A 24,547-nucleotide genomic window follows, 5' to 3' on the forward strand; every position below is an offset into this window, starting at 1 on the left:
TAAACGGAAAAAAATTAAACAAAATAGTTCGTTTTCTGACGCTACTGTGACGAGTTGATTGACAGCGGTTTTCCCGCTGCTGTCGCGCATGCGTACCACAAGAGGGGTGTATCGTAATGGCGGACACCGGCTGGCCGAGCTGCGCCACGAGTTTAAAAGGCGTCATACTGGACATGTGCGGAGTTTTGTATGACAGCGGCGAGGGCGACGGGGTGGCCATTCCTGGCTCCGTCGAAGCCGTGAGGAAGTGAGTGTTGAACGGCAAAAAAAAAAAAGCACACACGCATTCGATTTAAAGCCGGTTTCGTGTTCATCTCATCACCAACCACCGGCTTCTTCACTGAATACTCTCGTATACCTTGTGTGTTTGTGAAGGCTCAAAGCTTCCGACCTGAAGCTGAGATTCTGTACAAATGAGACGCAGGCAGCCAGAGAGAAGTTTGTGACCAAACTCCAAAGATTGGGATTTGATATTTGTGTCAGCGAGGTCTTCTCTCCTGCACCTGCAGCGGTTGCTGTGCTAAAAGAAAGAGGGCTGCGGCCCCACCTGCTGGTGTATGACGGTACTGCCTGCTCATACGCGAAGTAGTCAAGTCTTTAATTGTACTGATGTCAGCAATAAATCTGGGGGGATTTTATACTAAAATTGTATGAAAGCAGCACTTCCCTGTAGCTCATGTTAATCAAATAAGCAATGGTGATTATACGAAACACAAAGGACAAAACTAATGGACATTATGAAATGCACGAATGAATGAATGAATAGCAATGATTGTCTCTTCCAACAGCGCTCATGCCTGAGTTTGACGGCGTAGACACGAGCGACCCCAACTGCGTGGTGATTGGGGACGCAGCTGAAAAGTTCTCCTACGCCAACCTGAATGAGGCGTTCAGGGTCCTGATCGGCCTGGAGAAGCCAACTCTGTTCTCTCTCGGGAAAGGGTAATGAGGATATTACCATTTATCATGTAGCTGAGACGGTAGCACTGCTTTTGCAACGTTTAAGTGGGCACCATGTCTTTGGAAATGCTCAGCGTGATTGATTATGCGATTGCATTTCACCAATCTCCTTTAAATAGTTTTAGTTTATTTTAGTTTTATCATACAGTGGTTAAGCTCGCTCGCTCTCTCTCTCTCGCTCTCTCTCGCTACAGAAAGTACTACAAGGAGACAGATGGTCTGAAGCTGGATGTGGGAGTTTACATGAAGGCTCTGGAGGTAGAGCGGCCACCACACTGATGGGATTGCTTGTCATTATGATGCACCAACTGTTTAATTCGTAACATTGTATTCAGTTATGTTTTTTTCGATATGTTTTTATAAAGTGCATATTATAGAGTGATTTTTTTGTTTTGTTTTGTTTTTTTAGTTTTTTTTTTTAGTAATAAACACGTTACAAAAATGTATGGTTTCAGAATGACTGAAACTCGTATTTCAAGGCACCATAGTACAAAAAACAGATGAAGCTAAATTGCAAAAAAAAAAAAAAAAAAGACTTTTATCAACTGTTTGATTTCATCTAGTATGCCTGTGACGTGGAGGCTGAGGTGATCGGTAAGCCCTCCGCTACGTTCTTCCAGAGTGTCCTCAACGACATGGCGCTCCAGCCGCATGAGGTGAGTTGAAGCAGACAAGCAAAACACTCACCTCATGACCACGCGTATCATTCGAATCTTCTCTCTCGTGACATGCCGATCATATCTGCAAGCTATTTCTGGTCCAACTTTGAATTGATTTTTGTTGTTTGTTGCTAAATCAGAGGACTTCAAATAGCCTCTTTTTTTTCCCCCCTGCATTCAATATCAGGCTCCATGAGGCAGAGCGATTGAGAAAACAAGCTACTTGAATAATAATTTTAGCCTTTAGGAATTTTCTTTTTCTTGAACACTTTTTATTTATTTATTTTTTTTTACTAATATATTTTCATTGCGCCGGCAGGTGATGATGATTGGCGACGACCTTGTGAACGACGTCGGTGGCGCCCAGCAAGTTGGAATGAAAGGCGTGCAAGTCAGAACAGGAAAATACAGGTTGGTGGTTTACAGGATAGTACTCAAAAAAAAAAATCACACTTATGATTTATTATAAAGTACTGTTCCATGTAAAATACCAGCTCTCTGGGGTGAAATACTTACACTTGTCATCAGAGGGCGCCAGACACCAATTTTTTGTTCAACTGATTTTCCTTTTTTTGGGGGGTCCAAACTTATAGATTTGTACATTTTATTGAGACATCTCTTAAAATAGCTCCCTGCACAAGCGAATCTCTGCGCGGTTGACACATTTATGATACAAGTCTGCTCGGGTTGGCTACAGTGTAATTACAGACACGTGTGGTTGAATACTTAAAAGAAAAAAAAAGTGCTTTTATAGTTCGAGGGAGGAAAAACAGAACTGCAAGCCTGCATAGCGTGCGTTAAAATGCAGGTTTGTACCACCTTATGGAGACAGCAATTTCATACGTACTACGTCGGGGCACTGCTGTACAAAAGTATTGGGACAATGCCTTGATCGCAAGTGTGCTGACAGGTAACTTCCAGGGGCAAAACAACAAAAAGCCAACAAAATCGAGCGTGAAGTCATGCATGACAGCGCTTTGGATTTAATTCAATCAACCACCTTTTTTTCTCCCCTATAAGGAAAAAAACAGGTATTAACTGTCTTAATTACTTGAGTTCATGGATGCTACAACAACAGCAGGCAGCTTCAGCTTTTTTAGCTTTGTTTAGTGGATCCTGGGCGCGCTAAAAACTCCCAGTCAGATGTGGGAAAACACAGCTGTTTCCACATGGAGCAGATGCCGCGCAGACCTCTGCTTCCCCTCAGGCTGGAAGGAAAAAGAGAGAGCTGCAAATAGGCCAGCCAGGCCCAGACCAGGAAAAAAGACACAAATCACTGACGGTTCTTATCGTAACTGTGCGGATTAGAGTCAGGACATGATCTGTTATATCACTCAGCGCTCCGTAGATCATTTATTCATAACTGCCAACATGCACAATACAAATAAACCAAACGACCTGCAACAATCCACTGTCAAAAAAAAGTCCATGGGCACACCCAGTAGATGTGTCATTATTCTTGCGAGGCATCCCTCGCCAGGTGCTCATGATCATGAGTCGTCACCTTGTACTACAGAATTGAACACAATGACTAGAAATGTTCCGCAGTCATTGTTCAAAGTGTGAGTATGCCTTTAAACGCTTCATTAAAACAGGTTTCCTTCTCTCCATCTTGCGGGCGTTTCGACACATTTAATGAGACAAACTTGATGGGATTATCTTGTTGGGCCTGCAGGATTTGTTCCAGAATGAACTCGTTCGTCATGTGTGTTACTTAAATTGACTTGAGTGTGTTTGACAAAGCTGGAGAAAGAACAAGGGTGGGGGGGGAGTACAACTGCATGTCTAGTTGGATGCCCTAATCAGTTTCACATGTACTGTACATGCAAGGCCGCTCCTCTTTTTTTTCCCCCCTCCACATGACCATGAGCGTTGTTATTCCTGTAGTGTATAATAACTCACATGACTGTGAACACATACGAGGCCTGTTGAGATGACAGTCTGTTTCTTTGACAAAAGTCTCTTTTTCTTTAACGCGCAACCCATTTATGAAATGAAAGATGGATAGAAATTGAGTTGATGGGAACAGTGTCAGGAATTACAACCTCCAAAGGGGCCTTTAAACGCCTCAAACACATTCGACTGTGTCATTAGTTTGGTGATTTATGATTGGCGGTGAGTGTGAAATGATGCCATTTCTAATGAATTGGCAAGCGAGGCCTGCCATAAGGCACTTTTTTCTAGCTGGCCACATGATTAGGAACACCCACACAAACCTGCGAGTTAAGCAGAAACCCGCTGTGGATTCCCGTAGGAGTTTGGCAGATGAGAGCGCACGGCAAACATTTTCACACAGCAGCCACCATCGCTGCCGCCTTCGAAATGGTTTACAGTGTAAATCCTAACGCCTGCCGGACCACGCTTGACTGCATGTAAGCGCTGAATGGAGTGTTTCCGAGCAGGTCCGGCGGGATGCTGTATCGCCTCCGACTCTGGGAACGACTCAACAGGAAGTGAGAGTTTTGGTCGTTAAGCATCACAAATCCCTTTTACGTTGCCTGCAAAACAAAAACAAAAAAAGCATTTTACTTGTTCTGTATAATTGGCACTGACATGGACACAACCTTTGCTAGCAAGTGCAGCCAGCTAAGCTAGATAGGCTATGTAACGCTTATATAGTCCGATTGCCTTTTCTTTTCTTTTTCTTCTTTTGGTTTCTTTTTAAATGCTTTTACACTTTTGTAATAGTAAATTGAAAGCGATTCAGCTTTACAAGGTACGCTTGTTGCTCCTTAAAATGATTGTACCCCATCTCAATCTTGGAACGGTGTGCTCCATTTGAAAGACAAATTGAGCGTCCGTTATTCGTCGTCCGTCTGCAGCCTTCCGTCGTCCATCATTCGCCTTTTTTTACGAGGTGAAAAAGATAGTACATACGATAGACCGGTCTACCTCTAAACGGGCGTCCGTCTGCGATTCCAACTAAACTTTCACTAGTTTCACTTTGACCTTAATTAGGCGCATTCAACTGCAAATACGCTTTTGTTTTTGTCAACGTGCGAAGTAACCAGTGTCATCGGGTGTTTGCGTGCATTTAACAGATAATGGCTGAAAATTCCTTCCTTTACATGAGTTGTCAATCGCTCTTGATGGTAGCAAGCATCCATCATGTAAACGAAGTACTTCTGTTATAATGTGTTGCATAATGGCTATATTTGCTGCCCTGCCATAAGAGTGATGCTAATTAACTTACAAACTAATCCATGTTGTTCCACTCTATTCCCTCGGATTGGAATTGGCAGCTATGAGCGTAACGTAAACACAATCAATTTCGGGAACGATTGCCTCGTCCAGCTGGCAGACCCAACAACGCTGTTTTGTTCCCCCCCCCCCCACCGTCCCCCTAACCGGTCTCTCTGCTGTCAACATTTGCATCCTATGCTTTAAGTAGAATATTCCACTGAAATTACCGGTTTGAAACATCCGTCTGCACTCACGCTGCAGGCTTTCCTGCTTCCTCTTACTGACCAGATTCCAAGCGGAGCGTATCAGCCGGTCTATTGTCCGTCGGAATGCTCCAAATATTGCAAACACATTGACTTATCGTGACTGTAAACCAAGCGTGGCTTTACTTAGCCATTATGGTGATTTTTAGCAAATGCCGTCAAACGGCAGTTTTGCCACGAGTAAATGATGCTGCAGCACAACATGCGCGACTGTTTTAGCAATAATTATATCCCCTCAAGAGCGATTAACAATAATCAATATATTGGAAGACAACCATCCGCACGTCTTAATCGTGACATCACTGAAGAAAGCTGAGCTGTTTTTTTTTTTTTATTTTTTAGTTGCTAATACTAACTGCTGTTAAAATGGAGCATTTCCCGCTGTTCTGTGTTAATGGCACAGAACGGAACGGGAGCACAAAATGTCGACCTGGCAATTTTGCTCCATCGCAGGTCGAATCAGAAATCCCTTTCACTCAACCTCAGCTGTACTATTCATGAGGGATTGGCCACGAAAGAAAAGGAGTGAATGCCCCACAGATGGCTCATGAAACACTACCTCTTAAATACAAGAACAGCCCCTTAGCTGCTTCATAATGTGTGTGTGTGTAGGTGGAGGGGGATCCGTAACCATTCCCCACTTTGCAATTACCATTAGACAGTCCACTCTCTGTGGGAGAATTTGGGACCCTGCCCGAGTTGCTTTTTCCCTTTTTAATTGTGTGTGACTCAGCAGTCCCTTAGCCGTAACGAAACGCTCTTAGCCGTTACAAAATTGACGCAAGGGCGACGGGACGGCTGCAGAAGGCATCAGCAGCTGAGGATATTCGTCGCTGTCTGTTCTGCATCTGTGGCTGAGCGTCTGTAAAGCAATTTGCTCCAACCGTCATGTACTGATTCAAGACTCCAATTCTGTACCTACAAGTAGGCATCAGTTTGACTTGAGGTTTACCCACGAGCGGTCTGACCTCCGTAATACCTGGCCGGAGTGTTTGGATAGGTATAAGTTGCTAATTCCCATCAAAATAGGGATGTCGAGTAAGTCTGAGGTGGAAAACTTTATTAAAAAAGAGTGGATAAAAGCGCTAAAGCTCAGGCCTCGTGGAGGGGTGTTGCATTTTTTACATATTTACCTCGACCCATGTCTTCTGGCGTGTTTGGAGTGCTTTTTCGCCCGCTTGTCGTGTTTGTTTTTGTTAAAGGACTATCTGGATGCAGGAATGAATGAAAATGGTTTAAACCCCAAGGATATTGTTAAAAAAAAATGCCTCTCTAAATTGAAGCCCTAACAACCCGAGAGAGAGAATGTGAAGCTTTATCTAAGTGCTGTTTGTACAGCTTGAGATAAGTTTGTATTGCAAAGGAACACAAGAGCTTTCCTAATGCTTTTGTCGGTTTGGGGATCCTCGTTCCTGCGTCGCTCAACAAATTACTTCTGAAGCTGGGATCTTGTGTCCTTAACTGGAAAGAGCCGTTAAACCACCTCAGCTGCTTAACTTTACGCCGCCTCAACGTTTGGACTCCAAGTCCGAAGTCGGTGGCTGAAAACTCACCCGAGTGTGTGAAGGCCGCAGATTTACGCATCTGTTACGTTGTGTTGCCATAACACTGCACTCTCAGTTCAGTCTGCAGCCTGCAGCTGCATTGTGTCATGAGTGTAGGGAATGGACAGGGCTACGGCTAAAAAATAAAAACGAGACGCTAAAGAAGAAGTTTAGTCGTCAGTCTCTGGCTAAGTCAGGTAGATGCTTGACTGATCCCGAAGGAAATATCAGAGAATCTCTGGCTTGTTGGTGAATACCAGAAATCTGACCGACATTGAGTTGGTGCGAGTTGATAGGATATATAAAAGTTGGATAACTCGTTGGCCTGAATTGGGTTGTACCGTGTATTCTCCAGTCCCTGGTCGGGTCGGGCCGATACTTTACTGATCCTGCAGGAATTTCTGCAAATCTTATCCCCGGATATGATCCAGAAGTGAATACCATCCCTCTCTGACTGTGATTTCCTTCATAAATTGTAAATGAGAATTTCCCTTCAATTGCATGGACTTTATTGATCCAGAAGAAAATTCTGGGGACTGCGGTGGAATGACCAGGAAGCGAATACAATTAAAGAGGAAACGTCGACCCAAACATATATTTTTCAACAATATGTTCGATGCAAGCCCACCAGTTGGAACAAGGCATTCTGATAAATATTGCGTTTGTGGAATAAGAGTTAATCCACTCGTTTTTAGCCATCTCCGGGGGCGGCCATTTTGCCATTTCTGTCGACTGAAAATGACATCACGACTACCCAGGGCTCAGGCAACCACCAATCGTGGCTCGGCTTCAGAAAACAGGTCAGCTGTGATTGGTCGTTACCTGAGCCCGGAGGAGGGGTGAAGTCATTTTCAGTCGACAGAAGCGACAAAATGGCCGCCCACAGAGATGGCTAAAAACGAGTGGATTAACTCTTATTCCACAAACGCAATATTCATCAGAATGCCGTGGTTCAACCAGTGGGCTTGTTGGGAAAATTTTCTGGGAAAAAAAAAATGTTTGGGTTGATTTCCACTTTAAGTCCCCAAAGGAGAGGGACAAAACTTACTTATGAATGGAAGAAACGCGCTCAGTGGTGGCAAAACACCTAGAAAATGATTTTCATTTTTGGAGAAGTTTCAAACAGGCCTAATAAAACTTCGAGTGCCCACAAGGCTTGGCTGAGCATAAAGGTTATCGCAAGCGGTGTGGTGTCTTTAAGGGCATGATTCATTTTTTTTCTTGAGGGTGAGAGAGGTGGTTTTCTCGCCAACCCTGCCCTCATTGCTGTGCTATGAAAACGTTCACTTCTCCACAACAATCCGACTCGAGTGTTTTTCCACCCCGCGTTGGCAGGCTTCGACTGTTTTCCTTTTCAGCGTCGTCGTCGCCGCCGCCGCCGCGTAGCTCATAAACGGGATTCCCCCTCGGCCAAGCCAGGTGAAGGCCGGCCTAATTTACACTTGCTGTGCTTTTCATTCACACGGCAATAATGGCGTGTGGGCATGCAAAGCGTTGACGGATTTCGAGTATCGGGTTGCACGTGCTGCGCGTGCACCAGCGCTGCAGCTACCAAACCACGCCGCCGCTGCTTCTTCTAACGTGAACGTTTGGAATTTGTTTGCATGTCGTGCGCAGTGTTTGGATCTGCACCTGGTTGACGTTTACAGTTAACCTTGAGCTTTGCATGTGCTGACAGCAGGTTCCTCTAAAGATGCAGTGTTGTCTCGTTGATTATTTATTTGACATGGACATAAAAAAAAAAAATTTTTTTTTAAAAAGCATTGGACAAAGCAGATGAAGACGGCCAATCACGGCTCGGATTCAGAGAACAGGTCAGCCGCGATTGGTCGTCGTGAGCGGCTGTGATGTCATTTTCAGTCGACAGAAGACAAAATGGCCGCCCCCGCAGATGGCTAAAAACGAGTGCGTTTTACTGCTTAACTTATATTCCACAAACACAAAATGAATCAGAATGCCGTGTTTCAACTAGTGGGCCTGGCGGCGCCGGGTTTGGGTTGACTTCCGCTTTAAGACTTTAAGACTAGCGTGACAAAAGTGACTGTGGTCAGAACGTCAAGGTGCCGCCGCATACTCGGCATGTCACCACCCTTAGACCAAAATAAGGTTATGCTGAGTTTTGCTCACGCTTGACTTGGTTTCTGTGTCAGCCCTCATGTGGGTCTTATCTGCATTATCGCTGCATGCTCAGAAAAAGGCCCGATGACCAAAAGGTCAGGGGCGAGCGTGGGCATCCGATTGGGAATATTCAGTGAGGAATTCAAGCGTTTTCGCCATCGCTGACATACAGCCGAGGGTCACATTTGAAGCTGACAATTGAGACGTCTCCTCCAAACATCAAATGGAACATAATATGACAGCGCCGCTATGGTGTGACTCATTTGTATCTGCTTACAGTTCATGTCAGTCGACGTTTATGGGAGCTAAGTCTCACATACGAGACAGTCAACTCATATCGTTCTGTGAACATGATGCCGTGAAATGTGCTTGTCGTACAGTTACAAGGACAGGCTGTCTCTGTAGTCGACTCGCGTTGGCAAAAATGCGTATTTCAAGAAATTGCGTTTTTCCACATTCGATTCGATTGCAATATGATTTGTAAGACCAGGATTCATGTGAACTTGATGCAGCCTGAAGCTGAAGTCTGACGAGATTTGCAGACGTCTCTCGCGCGATGATGCTTTGAATGAGTTTTTTTTCTTGCAACTGGACTCATCCAAAAGACATCAAGGACCATCGTTCTCTCAATTATGTGTGACTGCTGTCGACCTCCCAATATTGCGTTGACGTTCCAGGTGCGGCACCTTCTGGACTTTATCACAAGACGATGACAAAAGTCCCTGTGATCTCTCAGAGGAAAAGGGAGAGAGACTCAACTAGCAGTAGCAGTCGTCCATCCGCCAGGCCGCACTGGTCGATCATTCACCGACTCCAGCGAGTCATTCAAGTTGGCCGGCGGCCTTTTGTTGAATGACCTCGCGGCCGTGTGAAAGTCGCCGACGTGTCGCAGGGCCTATCTCTGTGATCTCGCCGTGTCACGTGTGTCCCGTCCGTCCCTTGCGTATTGCGTAGACCTGAAGGACGCATGACCTCACTGGGGTAGTAACACAAGCTGCTTTGTGTCTGAATTTTGCATTGAGCCTCTCTCTTCTTCATTATTCATGAAGCAAAGAAGTTTTTAAAAAAAACAAAAAGTGGGGGATAGTGTCGTCGCAGGAAGGACGGTTACACATACAAAAATGATATTTTTTAACAGGGCCGTGGATATGAACACAGTGGTGGATAAAAGTCAAACACGCTATATGAGGATTGTAGATTGCATGTAGAATGTAGGGCATAGCCACTACTTGCCAGAATTTCCTGCATGTCCTTTAGTGTAGCAGTATACCCTCCCTGACCAGTTTTGTACTCATCACAAAAACCTGGCATTTGAGCAGCCTTTTTTTTTTTTGACAAGCTCCGTTTGCGAGTTTGTCAAGTCAACCAGTCGCAGAGGCCGCACGGGGAGACACGACAGCAAGACCATTAGCAGCTCAGCCCACGTAACCCAAACGCAGGCGGCTGACGGACGTGCGCAAACACATGGCAGCGTTTCCCCTGCTATTCACTATTCAATAGCCTCTCTTTGCAAAGTCCCGCGCCCGGCCTCCTTTCTGGCGCCGTACAAATATTTGCCACGGTGCCTTGGCGAGCTCTTGGAGCACAGGATTAATGGCTGTGTGTGTGCCACACACTCGGCACATGGGGTGGACGCGGGGGCCCGGGGGACAAAGCCCGGAGCCCATCTGGAGCTCCGACCTGTGGCTCGATCCAAGACGGAGGATCAGGAGGGTGAATATTTAGGCCTCCTCTTCATAAATGAGGTCTGCGGGCAGTCATGCAGATGAATGAAGGCGGCTTCCCTTGTCTTTTCAAGAAAAGAAAGGAGGGGGGGGGGCCCTGCATGCAGGGTAGGGATCGCATTTCCCCTACCAGCTGATTACGCCGCCTTATCTTCCATCCATCGTTTGGCACGGAGCCCGAACATGACCGCCACCAGCGCCTCGTGTCCTTCCGCCATTTTAGGGGGGAACCAAACGCGGAGGGCTTGGTTACTCTTTCCAACTGTTGCGCTTGTCGTTACGTGTAGGATGCCCCCACAAAAACGGAAATTGTATATAAAAAAAAAAAGAATGGCATAAAAATGTTTATAGTCTCACATTATTGTCACATGTAGGACACAAGATGTTACGTGCCAGAAATCTCTTTGCTCTAGGCCTCTTTTTTTTTCTTTACCCGCGGTGTGAAGAACATGGCAGATTGTTGTCATGTGTTTACAGACGAAAATAGTACTTGACTAATAAGAATCTTCAGACCGACTGTATGACGAATACAAGAGATTGTTGTGACGTGTAGGAGACATGGTATGCGCTCACTTAAAACCTGGCATTTTCACGGGGACGGGAGTATAAGACACACACCTGCTATTTTAACAGGGCTTTGAGTTTAAAAATAGTATAAATCATCGTGTTTTGTAGCGTTAATCATCCTGGGACAGACTTGTGACTCGCCTGCAGGTAGTTTGCATCTGAGCGAGACTGATAAGGAGCCCAAAACACGCACTCTCCCGCAGGCACCTGCACAGCTCGACTTGACAGCGCCACATACTTTGTTGACGTGAACTCTTCTGATCTCCCGGGAACAATTTAGTACCGGAATCTTTTGGTAGACGCCCTGTCATCAACTGTTCATGTTTGGGTCCTCCTCAGGCCCAGCGACCAGAAGCACCCGACCGTGACTGCTGACGGGACGTCCGACCACCTGGCCCAGGCTGTGGACTTGATCCTCAGCCACAGGGGGAAGCCCTAGGGTGATGTGGGCTTGATAAGTATTGGAATGGTCTATGCTTTAACCCCCAAAATCAGAAAAGGGGTCATCATCCAGTACAGTGTGTCAGCACAAATCGGGATCGATTGAGTCAACTTTCGTAGAATGATCTATGACACAACCCGCACGTATAGGACTCAAATCAGAACCACAAAGTAGGTCATAGTAACGTGTGAAAGTGTCAATCCAGCCGTCTAGTTTTTTTTTTCGTGCAGTCTTCTGACATAAGCTTCACTTTTGTAGACCGTAGTCTCATGCAAACTGTATCTTGGTATGTCTGCACATGATTGTCATAGACTGGATGCCGACTTAGCAGAGTTATGTTGGTTTCAGTTATCCTCGGGTGAAATTTATTGCCAGAGCAGCAGCGTCAAAGAAGGCTCGCCTCATAAATCGTATGTCGACCTTGAATTATGCTAGCGATAGTCTGGTTTAGAAGTCAGGAATTTTAAAAAGAAATTGGGTTTGGAATCAAGAGACCGGCAAGAGCAACTAACTCTGTGTACTGTCCAAATGGGCAAAAGCATTGGGACATAAGATCTTCTACTTTTCTGCGTCCACTTAATCTGCATTCTAGTTCAGCCTAACAACGTTTGACAGGCTTGAAGTCAGGAGCTCTTTAGTTCTATTGAACTCATCCAATCATGCTGAAATGAACAGAAAAAAGGCTTGTTTCCACCAAGTTGGAAAAATTGTCCAAACTGTCTTGGTAAGGCAGAAAATGAGGGTTTGAAAGCAGCTAAAGAGTCTAGGCCCAACCCCGGATGGATTGATGAAGTTGGCTTGCCTCAATACTTTGGCCCATATTGTGGATTTTGGACAGTAATGATCAATAAAGTCATCTATGATCTGTGGCAACCATCAATCTCTGAGACGTGTGAATAGTTTTTGGTGGTCGTCTACCTGGAATTCACTCCTTCCCACATCTGGGAACGGGAAGCTGGGCTGCCGCCAAGGCAACGAACGGAACCCAAGTGTGACCAGTTGCCCCTGGAATCTTCTTTAAATGTGTCTCACCATCATTGGTGTCAAAGCCGAATTCCTCCCGGGGGGCCGGCCGCCTTATTGTTGCATCATTAACCGCTCGTTAGCATTCACTCCGGCGTCCCGCGCCGAAGTTAACCTTGATGAAACTGGTGAGAAATTGGGCGAGGGCAGGCCAGCTGGAATAAAACAAAAACGATTGTTCGATGGCCGCAGCCCCGAAGGTTCCAGTGTACCCAAATGGATCCAGCGCGAAGAACAAAAGCCCATTGCCAAGTGATTAATTGAGGTCTTCGCGGTTCACTTCACCATGAACTGACACAAGCTTGACTGTTATTGGGCAATTAAAGGTAATGAAATGCTATGAAAGACAGACGTGCCACTCCTATTTTTGATTGGGGAATAAACCTGACCAGCGGCCGACTGCAAAGTATTAGCAGCTGCTGCGGCTTTGCAAACACCTCATACATTGTTTAACTCTATATTTGGGCCAATACTTTATTGCCTTTTGGCCTCACACACCGCTATTAAATTGGAATTAGACTTTTCTCTGATATATGGGTAGTTTTCTTCTCACCCGTATGTTCTCCCCCGTATTACTGGCAAGTTTCATCATCAGTAGGTTTGTCTTAAGAATGCTAGCATGCCAGTTAGCGAAATTTACACAGTTAGCATCCCACTTCCTGCGTTAAGCTCTTATTCTGAAAGAACCGCCACCCGAAAGTTGACTAGCGCTCTATAGAAAATGGAACACGTCGAGAGGTTACTCTGGGGTTACTCAGGAATTGCCACTGGAAGGATTGATGGGCAACTGACTTGTGGCTCACGTCGTTTTAGGTTTGGTGGCTTGTACGGCCGTTCCGATCCATCCTCAACAGAGTGGTTTTAAGACGAGTGACATTTCCCAACTGATTGGTTAAGCTTTATGCGTGCTCTTCAGGTTGTTGTTCTGTCCCGGACAGCTCATTATCCTGCGCAGTCAAAACACAAGACCTCTGCGACTCCCCCTTTCCTTCCACAAGCTCATTATTAAGCTGATGATCTCATTTTCAATGCTAAGCTGACTGACACCTTGGGGGGACGGCACAGTCTGGATCGTGTCTGTCATACCTTGTCCGTCCTAAAACCTCCCATTAATACCTTTAACTCTGACGCGTTGTCTTTGATCTTGTATGGGACCCCCTTAGATTGTGCTGGGGTAGCTTAATGTTATGTTGGAAGAGCAATAACTCTTAGAAAGAAGCACCTTAGGCAGAAGTGAGTGTGAAATATTTTGAGCTATATGCATTTTGCACCTGAACAGGATCCAGGGTGTCAACAAAACTTTGCACACCTGCACCTTCCAACTCCGAGTGCTCCTGTTTTGACAAGAAACAAAGTCCCCGAAAGGTGACTTTTACCCTCAGTCAATTTGCTAGGTTCCATCCACCTATGACCCTAATGAGGTTTACGCGCTATAGAAAATGGATGGATGCGCAAGAACAAGTGCAACGCATTGCGTCATGCGCAGGGCCAAAGGTGGTCGTCTGTCGCGGTGAAAGGGAAATACGCCTCCCTGTGCCACCTGCCGTCTGTGAAGACTTGCAGCTGACCTCCATTTTCTGAAGGGGTCCGCTTGTTGTTCGCGCTTTGTTCCGCCTTTCGCCGATCCTCAAACTTGAAACTTCTAACCCGTCTTAGTACCTAATCAAAGGTTGCTCATCCAAAGTCACGCTTTTACAAAGAAGTATAATCAAATCTAATTCTAGACTCGTTAAGAATCGGATCTGATTTTGGCTGTGAGGTGGGGTACACCCGGGACCGGTCCCGAGGCGTCTCAGAGCACGCATGGACAAACACCCATTCACTCAGATTCACACTTATGGACAATTTAGAGTCTTCGCTGAACCTAAGGTGCATGTTTCTGGAATGTGTCAGGAAGCCAGATTACCCTAGAGAGACCTCATGCAAGTATGGGGAAGGCCAGTCCCCGGAGCTGCACCCTGGAGCTCAGAATCGTGTGGCAGATGTGCTAACCACGAGACCACCCTGATGCTTTCTGGCGTGCTTCTACGGGAACGTTTTTGACTATATGAGCACGATCTGAGTCAGTGTGAGTGGTGGGCCAACTGTCATTCGATAAGAGCGAGCGTGACCTCAAAGAACACTTGATGCCATTTCATTGTGAAGGGCTGGTTGCGGACCCCCTCCTCCTTTCGTACCGTTATCTCCTATTAGAACACGGTCTCCTTCCCCTTGCTGCAACGCTGCTGATTAAAGGGTCGGCCGGGGATGCACAGGATGTTTCAGGCTGCTGCACAAGGTTTAGCTTCTGGAAAAAGAACTTAATCTGTCTTTGAGTGTTAGGGCAAAGCAGTGTTTCCTAACACACTGGTGAACTTGTAAGTCACAGTGTCGTTATATGGTTGAATTCTAAGTCTGACATATTCATCAGTGACACCTTCCACTTTGATCAGAATGCAAAGTCTGGAATGAATTTCGAGCGAACAGTTTTGTTGTTGAGGGGGGGGGGGCTTGCATGGTGGGTCGGAGTGAGGTTAGCAAGCGGGCCTGACACATGGCCCACATTCACAAGCGCCTCGCACGTCACCGGGCTCCTTGCGAGAAAAAGACCCTTTTGTTTCCCCTGCGCAAGGAAGGCTGCGTGGGCTGGGGGGTAGGTCTCTGGGGTGAACCACAGCTTAGCTCCGTCACTCCAAGCGCAATCATCACCGCCCCCCCCCCCCCCCCCCCACCCCCCGCCCCCAAAAATGAAGCGACCGGACATCATTGTAGTTCGGTCGGCTTCACAAACACAGGCTCATCAAGTGCGCTGTGGCTTGGCTTTAATTGGGTCGGTTTGCATTGTCGCATTAAATACAGAATAAGTTTTTAAAACTTCAGTTGGTGTCCCACAGAGACCCTGTCTAGGCTAGGTTCTCATAGGTTTGTAATTTTAGCGAGCTAAATAAAAAAGAAAACATACACGAGGCACATTCAAAACTGTTTATTCATATAGAAATACGCTCGTGTTTTTACATCACCTTGTCGTTACAAATTGTCAAATATGAAATTCTATTTGCATCATAAAGGATCTTGCATCTGTCTCGGAGAGAAGCCGCATTTTCCTGTTGTGGTTTGAGCCCTTCCCGCGTGTCCGTTTCTGTCTGTTGGGTCGCCCAACTTCCCCACCGCAGAGAATGTGTACAAACCCGCTGCAAGTGCACCGTACTACATTGGAAGAGAAGGATTACGGAAAAATGTTTAAGACTTATTATTTCCCCTTGAGATTTGACGCTTCCTGATTGATTGCCTTGTCTCCTGAGACACACTTGGAACCCCTGTCTACTGGGACTACTCCCTCCAAAAATGAGTGCATAACAACTGCCTTTGTCAATAAGACTTTCAAGTCAGTCTCAATTCCTCTCGATCTGCTCAATGTCCAGCTCGCCCCCGAGCAGATAGGCGTCCTTCTCGGTGCTACAAAGGCCCGTCCACAGGGGCACCTTATCTGAGATCCAGTCCACCTCCTGGATGGTGAGACCAGGTGACTCGTGCTTGGTCATACGCTGAACGTTGTCCAAAGTGTTGGTAGTAGAAGAGTCCTCACTGTGTCTAGACTGGCCTGAGATTCCCGGACAGCTGAGGCTGTGGAAGTTCTGAAGTTTCTGCGAAGAATGGATGGAAAACAGAAAGCTCCTTGTTAAATGATTTCAGAGAAAGTGACAATTTCGAAGAAAAAAAAAGAAAAAAAAAAAGACATGAGGTTCTGGAGCAAGTGGTCGTTACTTTAACATGTGCTTCGCCTTGATTTCCTAATCGCTTCACGTTCCCCCACTTGGCACAATGCTACAGTAGTTGGTCACATTTTGGCATTACTACTGGTCTAGGACTCCGCAAAGATCTCCAGTGACGAATGGTAAAAAGCAGATACAGGGCGTTCTCAGTTTACGTTGCAGTTCCATTCCAATGGCAGTGAGGTGACACCAAGTTGTATGCTAACACGTACGCAAGGAGGCCATATAGTCTATCACTAGCTAAGGCTAACCTAGCATAAGTCATACAGTATTTTTTTTTTTTTTTTTTTTAAAGCTTTAAACATTAATTATAGTGCTAACTGAGGGTGACTTCTTCCGTACTCTTACACCACTGCGCAAGCTAATTCAGTTTCGTACCTCAAATCGTCATGTCGGGACTCCGTGTACATTCCAGCTAGTAACTTAATGAATTTCATGTTCGCGGTGTGCTTCTATGGGAATGAGGGTGAATTGGTAGATTTGAATAACACCATGTTTGGCGCATAAAGTCAAAGTTTATGTTTGGCGCTTTTCAAGTGGCCTTAGCACAATGAAGGCATACATCCAGGAGAACCTTCAAAGGACCTCGGGTAGAATGGATGCCAAGATCCTGACAGCTGCACACTCGGAGCGAGAAGCTTTGCCCGCGCTGGGATGATCCAATCTTTACGCTTTAATGCGGAGAAGACGGAACAGCTGCCTCGCACCCGAGCGCTATGGAGAAAGGAGCCCAGAAAGCCCCTCGCTGGCTTATGTAATCACCAAACAGGCGTGCTGGAGTTTGAGTGTGAGGCCGCCCCCACCCTTCTGAAAGATCCCAGGAAAGATCCTCCATCGCCCTTGCCTTGGTGAAACAGCCAGTGTAACATCATCCGCTCTGACCTTGACTGGCCGTCCATAGAAAAGCTGATCAATATGTCGTGAGGCCTAGCCCGGCCCGGCCCGGCCCGGCCTGTGGCAGTGGTCCAAGCACCGACGCTGAATTCACCCCGATCAATATCTCTTTACAACCACGCCCCACTAGCGTGACCTCTGCCGCAGCCGTTTCACTCCCTGACATTAAATGATCGCAAATGACACACTGCCTTCGCCAGTGGGCCAGCCTGCACTGTGAGCCACAGTGAAGTCAGTCACGACCCAGTGAGCGGGGTTCAGGACCTTGTTTTCATGACTTGCTCACTGCCTGGAACCAGTTTGGCTGCGATTCCATGGCGAATTGCAAGCGAATGGCGTCAGAAGCAGTCTTTGAGGTGATTCCGCTCATTTGAGTCAGTGTACCAAAGGATCTCAGTCTATGGAGTTGCCGGTTAGTCCACTAAGAGTCTGCAGAGTTTCCGGCGACTCCGCTAATGATCATCGTCACCCGACTTAACTGAATCCTCCGAGGCTGTAGTGTTTCCGCTACTTCACGTGAGTCAGTGAACCAAATCTTTGGTTTCCAATGACTACGATAAGTCAAGTTAGTACCAGAGTGTGTGGTGGAAGGAATTCAACTCGTTAGTCCAGGTATCGCCGTACCCGCCTCGTTAACACCAACCTGAGTCATCTTTGCCAGATCCAGCGAAGGCCTTTGTGCGTCGTCCGGCCTCCTGCGCTTGACCCCGATCTTCTTGTCATTGAGGACACAGGGCTGCGAGCGGCTGCGGGCCAGACCGCCCGGCCCCCCCCGGCGCTGCAGCTCAGGGGTGGAGTCGGGCGAGCTGGCCGGCGAAGGCCCGCGGGGCTCGGGGATCTGTTCGTGAGAGAGGTAGAAGGGCTGGGTCGAGGCGGCGGGAAGGCTGAAGCTGGAGCTGCGCTGGATGGCTGGCAAGCCCGCCTGAGCGATTCCGCCGCGCTGGACGCTCCCGCCGCTGTGGCACCTCCTCTTTTCCACGGCCGTCCACACTCTGGATCCCTGGGGTCGCCAGGTGGAGCGGTGCAGCTCGTCTGAGCAGGAGAGGGACCGGCATTGGCGTTTGCTGGGCGGCGCCGCCGCCGCCGGCGAGGACGCGGCGGCCTCGGTCAGGCTGAGGTCCTGCAGGAGGCTGCTGATGGCGCCGGACGTGGAGCCCACATCCCAGCCCCAGCGGGAAGCGCTCCGGCGCACGGGCAGGACGTCCCAAAGACTCTCCAGGCTCTTGCCGACTGGACTCTGCGGCAAGGCGCAGCTGTGTGCCACCTCGCACCATCGCCTTGTATCTGTAACACATTCACCGCACGCACTTTCATTTCTTCCGCCATGGATTCTCACTGGGACCTCAACTTCTCCAAACGCTGAGATGAGATCACACCGTGTCACGCTTCTCAGAGCTAATCGTGACGTCGAGCTCGTTTCATTGTACAGACTCTTTTTTCACCGAAGCATCTGAATCTTACCTGACGAACCTAAAGCAGTTTAATCTGATCAAACGGAATCATCTGAGCCTGCGGCGTTACCAACTAACTCGCTCGGAGATGTCATAAACCTCCGTTAAAGGAAAAACCTCAGACTTGTGACTCCTGATTTGAATGATCAACCCAGGGGATTCAGGAAGCGAGCAGCTCGAAAGGCCTGGTAAAGCCTTTTCGTTTTATGGCTTTTACTCCTGTGGGATTTATTTATAACCAAAGGCTCCGGAGTAGCACTTCCTGTTCTCCCAGAGAGACTAACACCATGAGTTGTACAAAACAACCATTTGATAAAAATGTGTCTTGTTCAACAATCCAGTTCAATGTGTCGCATGACCCTGCCCAATAACTTGGCCGGACGAATAACTTGTGCCATTTAGTTATGTGATTGAACGCAAAAGAAGTGGCTTGCTCGCCTTGGGACGTTTCTCAGAGGAGATGTGGTGGAAATAATCCAACATAAATGTGCGTCCATTTCGTCTGCCTTTAATCCTCACTACCATCGTCTCTTCTCAACTTGTGAGTGCATGTTAGTCGTTCCTTCTTACCCGTGAGTTCACGAGAGAAGAGAGTGGTCCCCTGGCTCATGGTCTCCGTCTGGAGCTGTGGAAATAAGAGCAGAACAATCATGCAGGCGTCTTGACTTCATTTCTTGCGGCCCAGAGGGCAACGCTGAATTCTTCGTCGACTGCTTCCACCTACGTGGTTTTCAAAATGAGTCAGAGTTGCGGAACGTGAACGAGTCTATTGTGACTGCGAGTGGAGTAAATGGAGAGCGGGTGACAGAAACACCCCAGCGGTGGCTGGCAGAGGACGATCATGAGCCATGATGCAATTCAATGTAACGGCGTCAAAAGCCTCCCGTGTTCTTAATTTCATTTCCATCGCGAAATGTTGCCTGACCAGTTTCCGGCGGATGTCGAAATTCAAGCCGCGATTGAGGTTGACGCCCTTCGACGACAAGCGCTCACTCACCGAGCCCAAATGTGTGCTTTTCGACGTTACATTGGCCCCGCCCTTTTCCGGCCTCTTCTTGCAAATGATCACCATGGCGACGCACATCCCAGTCCCGAGCCGTTCTGCTGAGTGTCAATCAAGTGGGCCATGGCGAATGTTCACTCTGCAGACTGCCGACTCTGATGAGGAGAGACGCACACAAAGTTGAGTGTTTCTGTCTAGCATCCGTCGTCTATGACGGAAAAAATGGAGGGAGTAACGTTAAAGTCACGTCTGTTACGGCGCATGCCCCCGCAATAAGATGCTTTGATCATTTTGTATGACCGTACCACCTAATCGGTTCATCTGACGCCTGCGAGGCAGGAGAGAAAGCAATTGACAAAGTCCAAGTTGCGTAATTGAATCCTCAAAGTTGGGGGCGGCCAGGAATAGCCGGCCTCGCGGTTATCAAAACACCCTTCCTGGTTGCGGAGGGTGCGAGTGCCACATCGCCAAGTGGCTGCAGCGAGGTCAGATGGATGACATCAGAGATCCATGCGGCGTTGCGTGTATCACAAAACCCTGTGTTTACTTGCATCCGGCATATAATTAACATTCCTGGCCTTTATCAAGTCAGGACAACAAGCTGTTTAGCAGCGTTGGCATGTAGCATCAATCTGACTGGACAATAGAATTCCCCAATGTGAGAGTTGTATAAAAAGTGCATTTATGCCAATTATATTTGGAAGGAGTTAGAAATATTATATGGAATATTAGAAAGGAGTTACATTTGTCAACTTGAACTTTCTTTTTTTTTTTAACTTGCCCTATATGGGTGTGAATGTGAGTGTTTGTTTATATGTGCCCTGTGATTGGCTGGCGACAAGCTCAGAGTGTGGATGGAGGTGAAATAATACAATTGTAACAATCATACTGTCAATTAAATCTGTTAACAATAGAATTATTACGACAATTGTTAACGTGTAATGCACGTTAATTGCAACTTGATCTCATAATCGATAATATACAATAATACTCCTAATACAAAGATATCGATTTAAAATGGACTAAATTCCAAAACACCGTATATGCTAAGTAGAATAGAAAGTAATAAAATGAAATAAAGCAGTAAAATGATGTGGTTTTTAATATATTTTCATACTATATCAGTTAAACATGAATGATTACCAAAAAAAAAAGGGTTTTCTTCCACTTATGTTCATGCGGTCTGACAATATTTTAAAACAAACAAATCCGTGTCGGGCCAACATGTGGTGAGCTACTAAAAGTGTTGGGTCTCAAACACTTCCCGGGTGGTTCTGGTAAGGGGGCCGCAAAGTCTGATATTCCCCAATTAGAGCAGCTTTTCCATACATTGGCTAGACTGTAATCCCCCAGCCAACAAACATTGCATAAGGATTTGGGTCCTGACTGACAATTAGCGCTAATGCTAATCCATGCTATAACCCCGAGACAGCTGGTAAAAAAAAAATTGCATATTAACCCCCCCCCAAAGCTCAATCAACTTGCGTGTTGAAATGTAAAATACGGCCCGCATTGCGTCTTCCTTCCAAGCGACTTCACGCAGCATCTTTTCAACTGACGCTACACACATTCAAGCCATTTATTAATCGTAAATATTTGCTATAGCGAGGGTTGACTGTATAATATTTAAAAAAAAAAAAAAAAAAAGCACTTGTGAAAGAAACTTAGGTGGAGAGTGCCGAAAAAAAGGTTTACTAGTATGCAAGTAAAGCTCGTGACCTGCTTCTAGCTTGCCATGTTTGGACTCTGTCTTGTGTCATAATGTAGAGGGTGTGTTGTGACAAAGCATATCATAAAAAAAAGACACGCTACAAATAACACCTAATTGACGAGTGGAACCAGTTTTTCTGATGCCTAATCGCTGTGGTAATTCACCCAAAGGCCAAACTTTTTCTCTGTTGTCATTAAGTAAAGGCCAGGTGGCAGGGTGACGGGGCCAAAAGTAAACATAGCAAAGTAGGGTACATTCACCTACGTCCATTTAAGAATGGAATGAGCTCAGCAGAATGGGGGGGCGGGGGGGGGGTTGTTCCCGGGGTGGGCCGAGGTCTCCTCCAGCTTGCAGCTGCCCTCTTAGCATAAACACAAAGACTCAGCGTGGCCGCAAAGCAGAGGCGCGCTCCCAGGGGGGCCCGCTGTTGAATTATCCCCCCCACCCACCCCCACCCACACACATAATCGCTGCCACTGTATACATTAGCACAGGGGCCACATCCAAAATGGAGTCCATTAAGGGCAAACAATCGAAAACACAAACATCCTCCTCCTCGCTCAGCACAACAACACAGGGACCTGTCAGAGGCACGCTCGCCTCTTTCACGCAGAGATCCTGCAAAATTGTGCTTTCAGAGCAGAGCCCATTTGTATCTTGCTCAGCCTTTGACACAGAACCCACCTAGAGCGAGACGTCACATCGTGAGACTCGTGTATGCTAAACTTGATTGGGCCAAGGATTTTTACATTCGAACAGCCTCACTCGGGATGGCAATACAAAAACTGTTCTTTTTAAGAACAAGTTCCCAGTAATTCAAGTCCTAGAAATCATTTGTTTGCTTACCTGGCAATTGCGCTTCTCGAGTCCTCTCACAAATATTTGATGAACAGCCAAAATGCCCTCACGAAAGGAGAATTAGTTTGGCGAAGAAAATTGGCGTGACGAGCGCCCACAGAATGTTACACGCAGGCTACAGAGCAAACACCAGGTTTGCAGCAATCCGCTCGGAAATTGATTTACTGTACTGTAAGAAAAAAAAAAAAGGTCAAATGTGGAGTGGGAGAGTAGTATTCTCCATATGTATTGTCACATCATGGAGTTCAAGGGGTGCGTTTATGAGCCCCACTGTGACTGAATGACTGACGGCAGCCAGTGCTTCAATTTCTGGTTCTGCTGGACTCATATGACAACAACATTCCAGTGTAATGGCCCCTAACATTTAAACACAAACCGCAAGAAAAAAAAAAAAAAAAAAAAATCACAATGCTATTTTTAAAAGATCCATACATCAGGGAGAGACACCATTTGCATGAGATGTCTTTTAACTTGTCATCGATTCGTTTAAGTCAATATTTGAAAATCCTGGATTAGGTCCAACTTTATCAAGATGTAGTAATATATATATATCTGAATTTATACAGTAGTAAATAAGTAATAAACAACAGTTAATATAACCATTTGTGCTCTCATTTGGCTTTTTTATTTTTTTTAATGCATTGGCTGGAGACTTGTATGGGCATTTGACCGGGCTCAATTTTGTTGCTCATCTCAAATTTGGTCTTTGACGGGTCCCCACACAACTCCACCACCCCTACCCTCAGGTGGGTGCCTGGGCCCCATTCGTCCCACCCCCCTTGCGCGCTACTGTGCCCCATGTGGGACCCGACTTTATCTTATCAAATTCATAACAGGGTACACTTCAACTTGCATCAAGTGCAATTAGAATAAATCATTTTTTAAAAATGACAACGACTCCATTGTAGGACATTTTGGATTCAGTGGAGATGACAATTTGAAAAAAGGGAGAAAAAAACGCACACAAAAATGTCGGTGGATTTATGCTAATTATTAAAAGAAATACACACCCCAGACAAAAGAAACATGACCGTGGTCGAGTAAAACGTTTTCATAGTCATAAAGTTATTTGACTAACTGTCACCACTGCGATCACTTAAAAACATGTTAAAGAGCTAACAAGTTAGTAGTCACATTTAGTATTTACGAATACTTTGACGTAGTCAAAGCGTGAGTCGGGCGTCTAACATTACCTTGTAGCTGATTTTCAGTGGAGCCGGATCATGTTGGGATCTGGTGTGCTTTTTTTTAAAAAAAACAAAAAAACAAGCAAGCAAACAAAAACAGAAAGTCAGCGTGAGACAAGCAGCCAGTAATTCGCTCAGGAGTAAAGTAAAGTGCAACATTTACTCAAGTCACTGCGCTACTGTCCAACATTGCCCGTGACGTCACAGAGTGGACGAGACCATTCACGGCAAGCGCAGAGGGGCGTCGCGACGCTTTGCCACCGCTAAACTCGACATCTGAACACTACGTGAATTGTACCACGTTAAACACTCACGTGTTTTTTAACTTTCACGCTCACATTTCCAACCTAGTGTGATGTTAGTGTAGATTCAAAGTTTGTGTTAAAATAATGTTCCTTGAATGTAATGGATCAATCCAGCCGTGCTGTAATGAAAAGTAATCAGTTGTACACGCACGCGCACACACGCGCACGACCGTGCTTCCACAACATAAAAGTTGAAACCTGATAACTTTACCAATGTGAGCCAGAGGGGGTTGTAGCGAGATCTTTCTTTCTAAAACTCCAATAATAAGCGTGAGTCTAAAAAAAAAAAAAAAAAAAAAAAAACTTTTTATGGCAAACAGATGTACAGGAAGTGACCTTTGACATTGCTCTAACCACATCATGTAGAGTAGTCAAATAAGAATAGTCTCACTGTACAAAACCGCCTGTTGCTTTTAAAGTGTTGTTGTAAATAGATTTGATAGATAATACTGTCACTAAACACTAAATTAGGTTACACTGTAATGCTCACTTTTGATTGACACTGGCAGGGAGAGAGATTCATTTTGTGATTAAATTAAAATTTTTAAAATACATTTTGTGTTTTTTATTTTTATTTTAGTCGCTTAGTAAGTTAAATTAGCAAATAAACATGCAACCAAAGCTATGAAAACAAGTTTCAGTACTAAATTTATGAAGAAATATGAAGCAATCATTGAACGAAATTCGACAGTATTATTTCACATTCTTTTGGGCACTTGTGGATTACAGTCCAACGGGATTTTAGGATTTATTAGGAATTATTTGATGACATAGAACCTTTTCAGAAAATTATTGCAAAAATACTTTTGATCCTACATTTAGTGACTTTGTACGGTATTGTATTCACGTACAGTATGCTGTGCACCCGGTGTGTCTCAATAACATTGGGGACTGAGGCACACC

The 24,547-nt window shown here is 45.9% G+C and overlaps 2 protein-coding genes across 2 annotated transcripts; one reads left to right on the forward strand and one right to left on the reverse strand.

The window, feature by feature from the left end:
* The first annotated feature begins 78 nt into the window (after window positions 1–78).
* lhpp (phospholysine phosphohistidine inorganic pyrophosphate phosphatase) lies at window positions 79–12,340 on the forward strand. Its single transcript, XM_086016517.1, has 7 exons — window positions 79–247; window positions 376–563; window positions 789–942; window positions 1,155–1,218; window positions 1,524–1,616; window positions 1,939–2,030; window positions 11,358–12,340. The coding sequence occupies exons 1-7, from the start codon at window positions 117–119 to the stop codon at window positions 11,455–11,457; spliced, it is 822 nt and encodes a 273-aa protein (XP_085872643.1). The 5' UTR covers window positions 79–116; the 3' UTR covers window positions 11,458–12,340.
* A 3,090-nt stretch (window positions 12,341–15,430) lies between these two features.
* Window positions 15,431–23,555, reverse strand: fam53b (family with sequence similarity 53 member B). Its single transcript, XM_086016512.1, has 5 exons — window positions 23,346–23,555; window positions 19,578–19,738; window positions 19,151–19,205; window positions 17,773–18,413; window positions 15,431–16,106 (listed from the first exon to the last, which is right to left on the reverse strand). The coding sequence occupies exons 2-5, from the start codon at window positions 19,662–19,664 to the stop codon at window positions 15,855–15,857; spliced, it is 1,035 nt and encodes a 344-aa protein (XP_085872638.1). The 5' UTR covers window positions 19,665–19,738; window positions 23,346–23,555; the 3' UTR covers window positions 15,431–15,854.
* Window positions 23,556–24,547: the final 992 nt, after the last annotated feature.

Source organism: Filicampus tigris, chromosome 19 (assembly GCF_054856515.1).
Source record: "Filicampus tigris isolate MCC_2025a chromosome 19, RoL_Ftig_1.0, whole genome shotgun sequence".
Lineage (NCBI taxonomy): Eukaryota > Metazoa > Chordata > Actinopteri > Syngnathiformes > Syngnathidae > Filicampus > Filicampus tigris.

Bases quoted from the DNA above. Each gene is read 5' to 3' on its own strand.
- fam53b (XM_086016512.1), bottom strand. From the start codon at position 19,664: ATGTGCGTCGCCATGGTGATCATTTGCAAGAAGAGGCCGGAAAAGGGC. The intron at 18,414-19,150 runs GTAAGAAGGAAC...AATGTGTTACAG, and splicing joins CTTCTCTCGTGAACTCACGG to ATACAAGGCGATGGTGCGAG. The intron at 16,107-17,772 runs GTTGGTGTTAAC...CATTCTTCGCAG, and splicing joins ATCTGGCAAAGATGACTCAG to AAACTTCAGAACTTCCACAG.
- lhpp (XM_086016517.1), top strand. From the start codon at position 117: ATGGCGGACACCGGCTGGCCGAGCTGCGCCACGAGTTTAAAAGGCGTC. The intron at 248-375 runs GTGAGTGTTGAA...GTGTTTGTGAAG, and splicing joins TCCGTCGAAGCCGTGAGGAA to GCTCAAAGCTTCCGACCTGA. The intron at 564-788 runs GTACTGCCTGCT...CTCTTCCAACAG, and splicing joins CCACCTGCTGGTGTATGACG to CGCTCATGCCTGAGTTTGAC.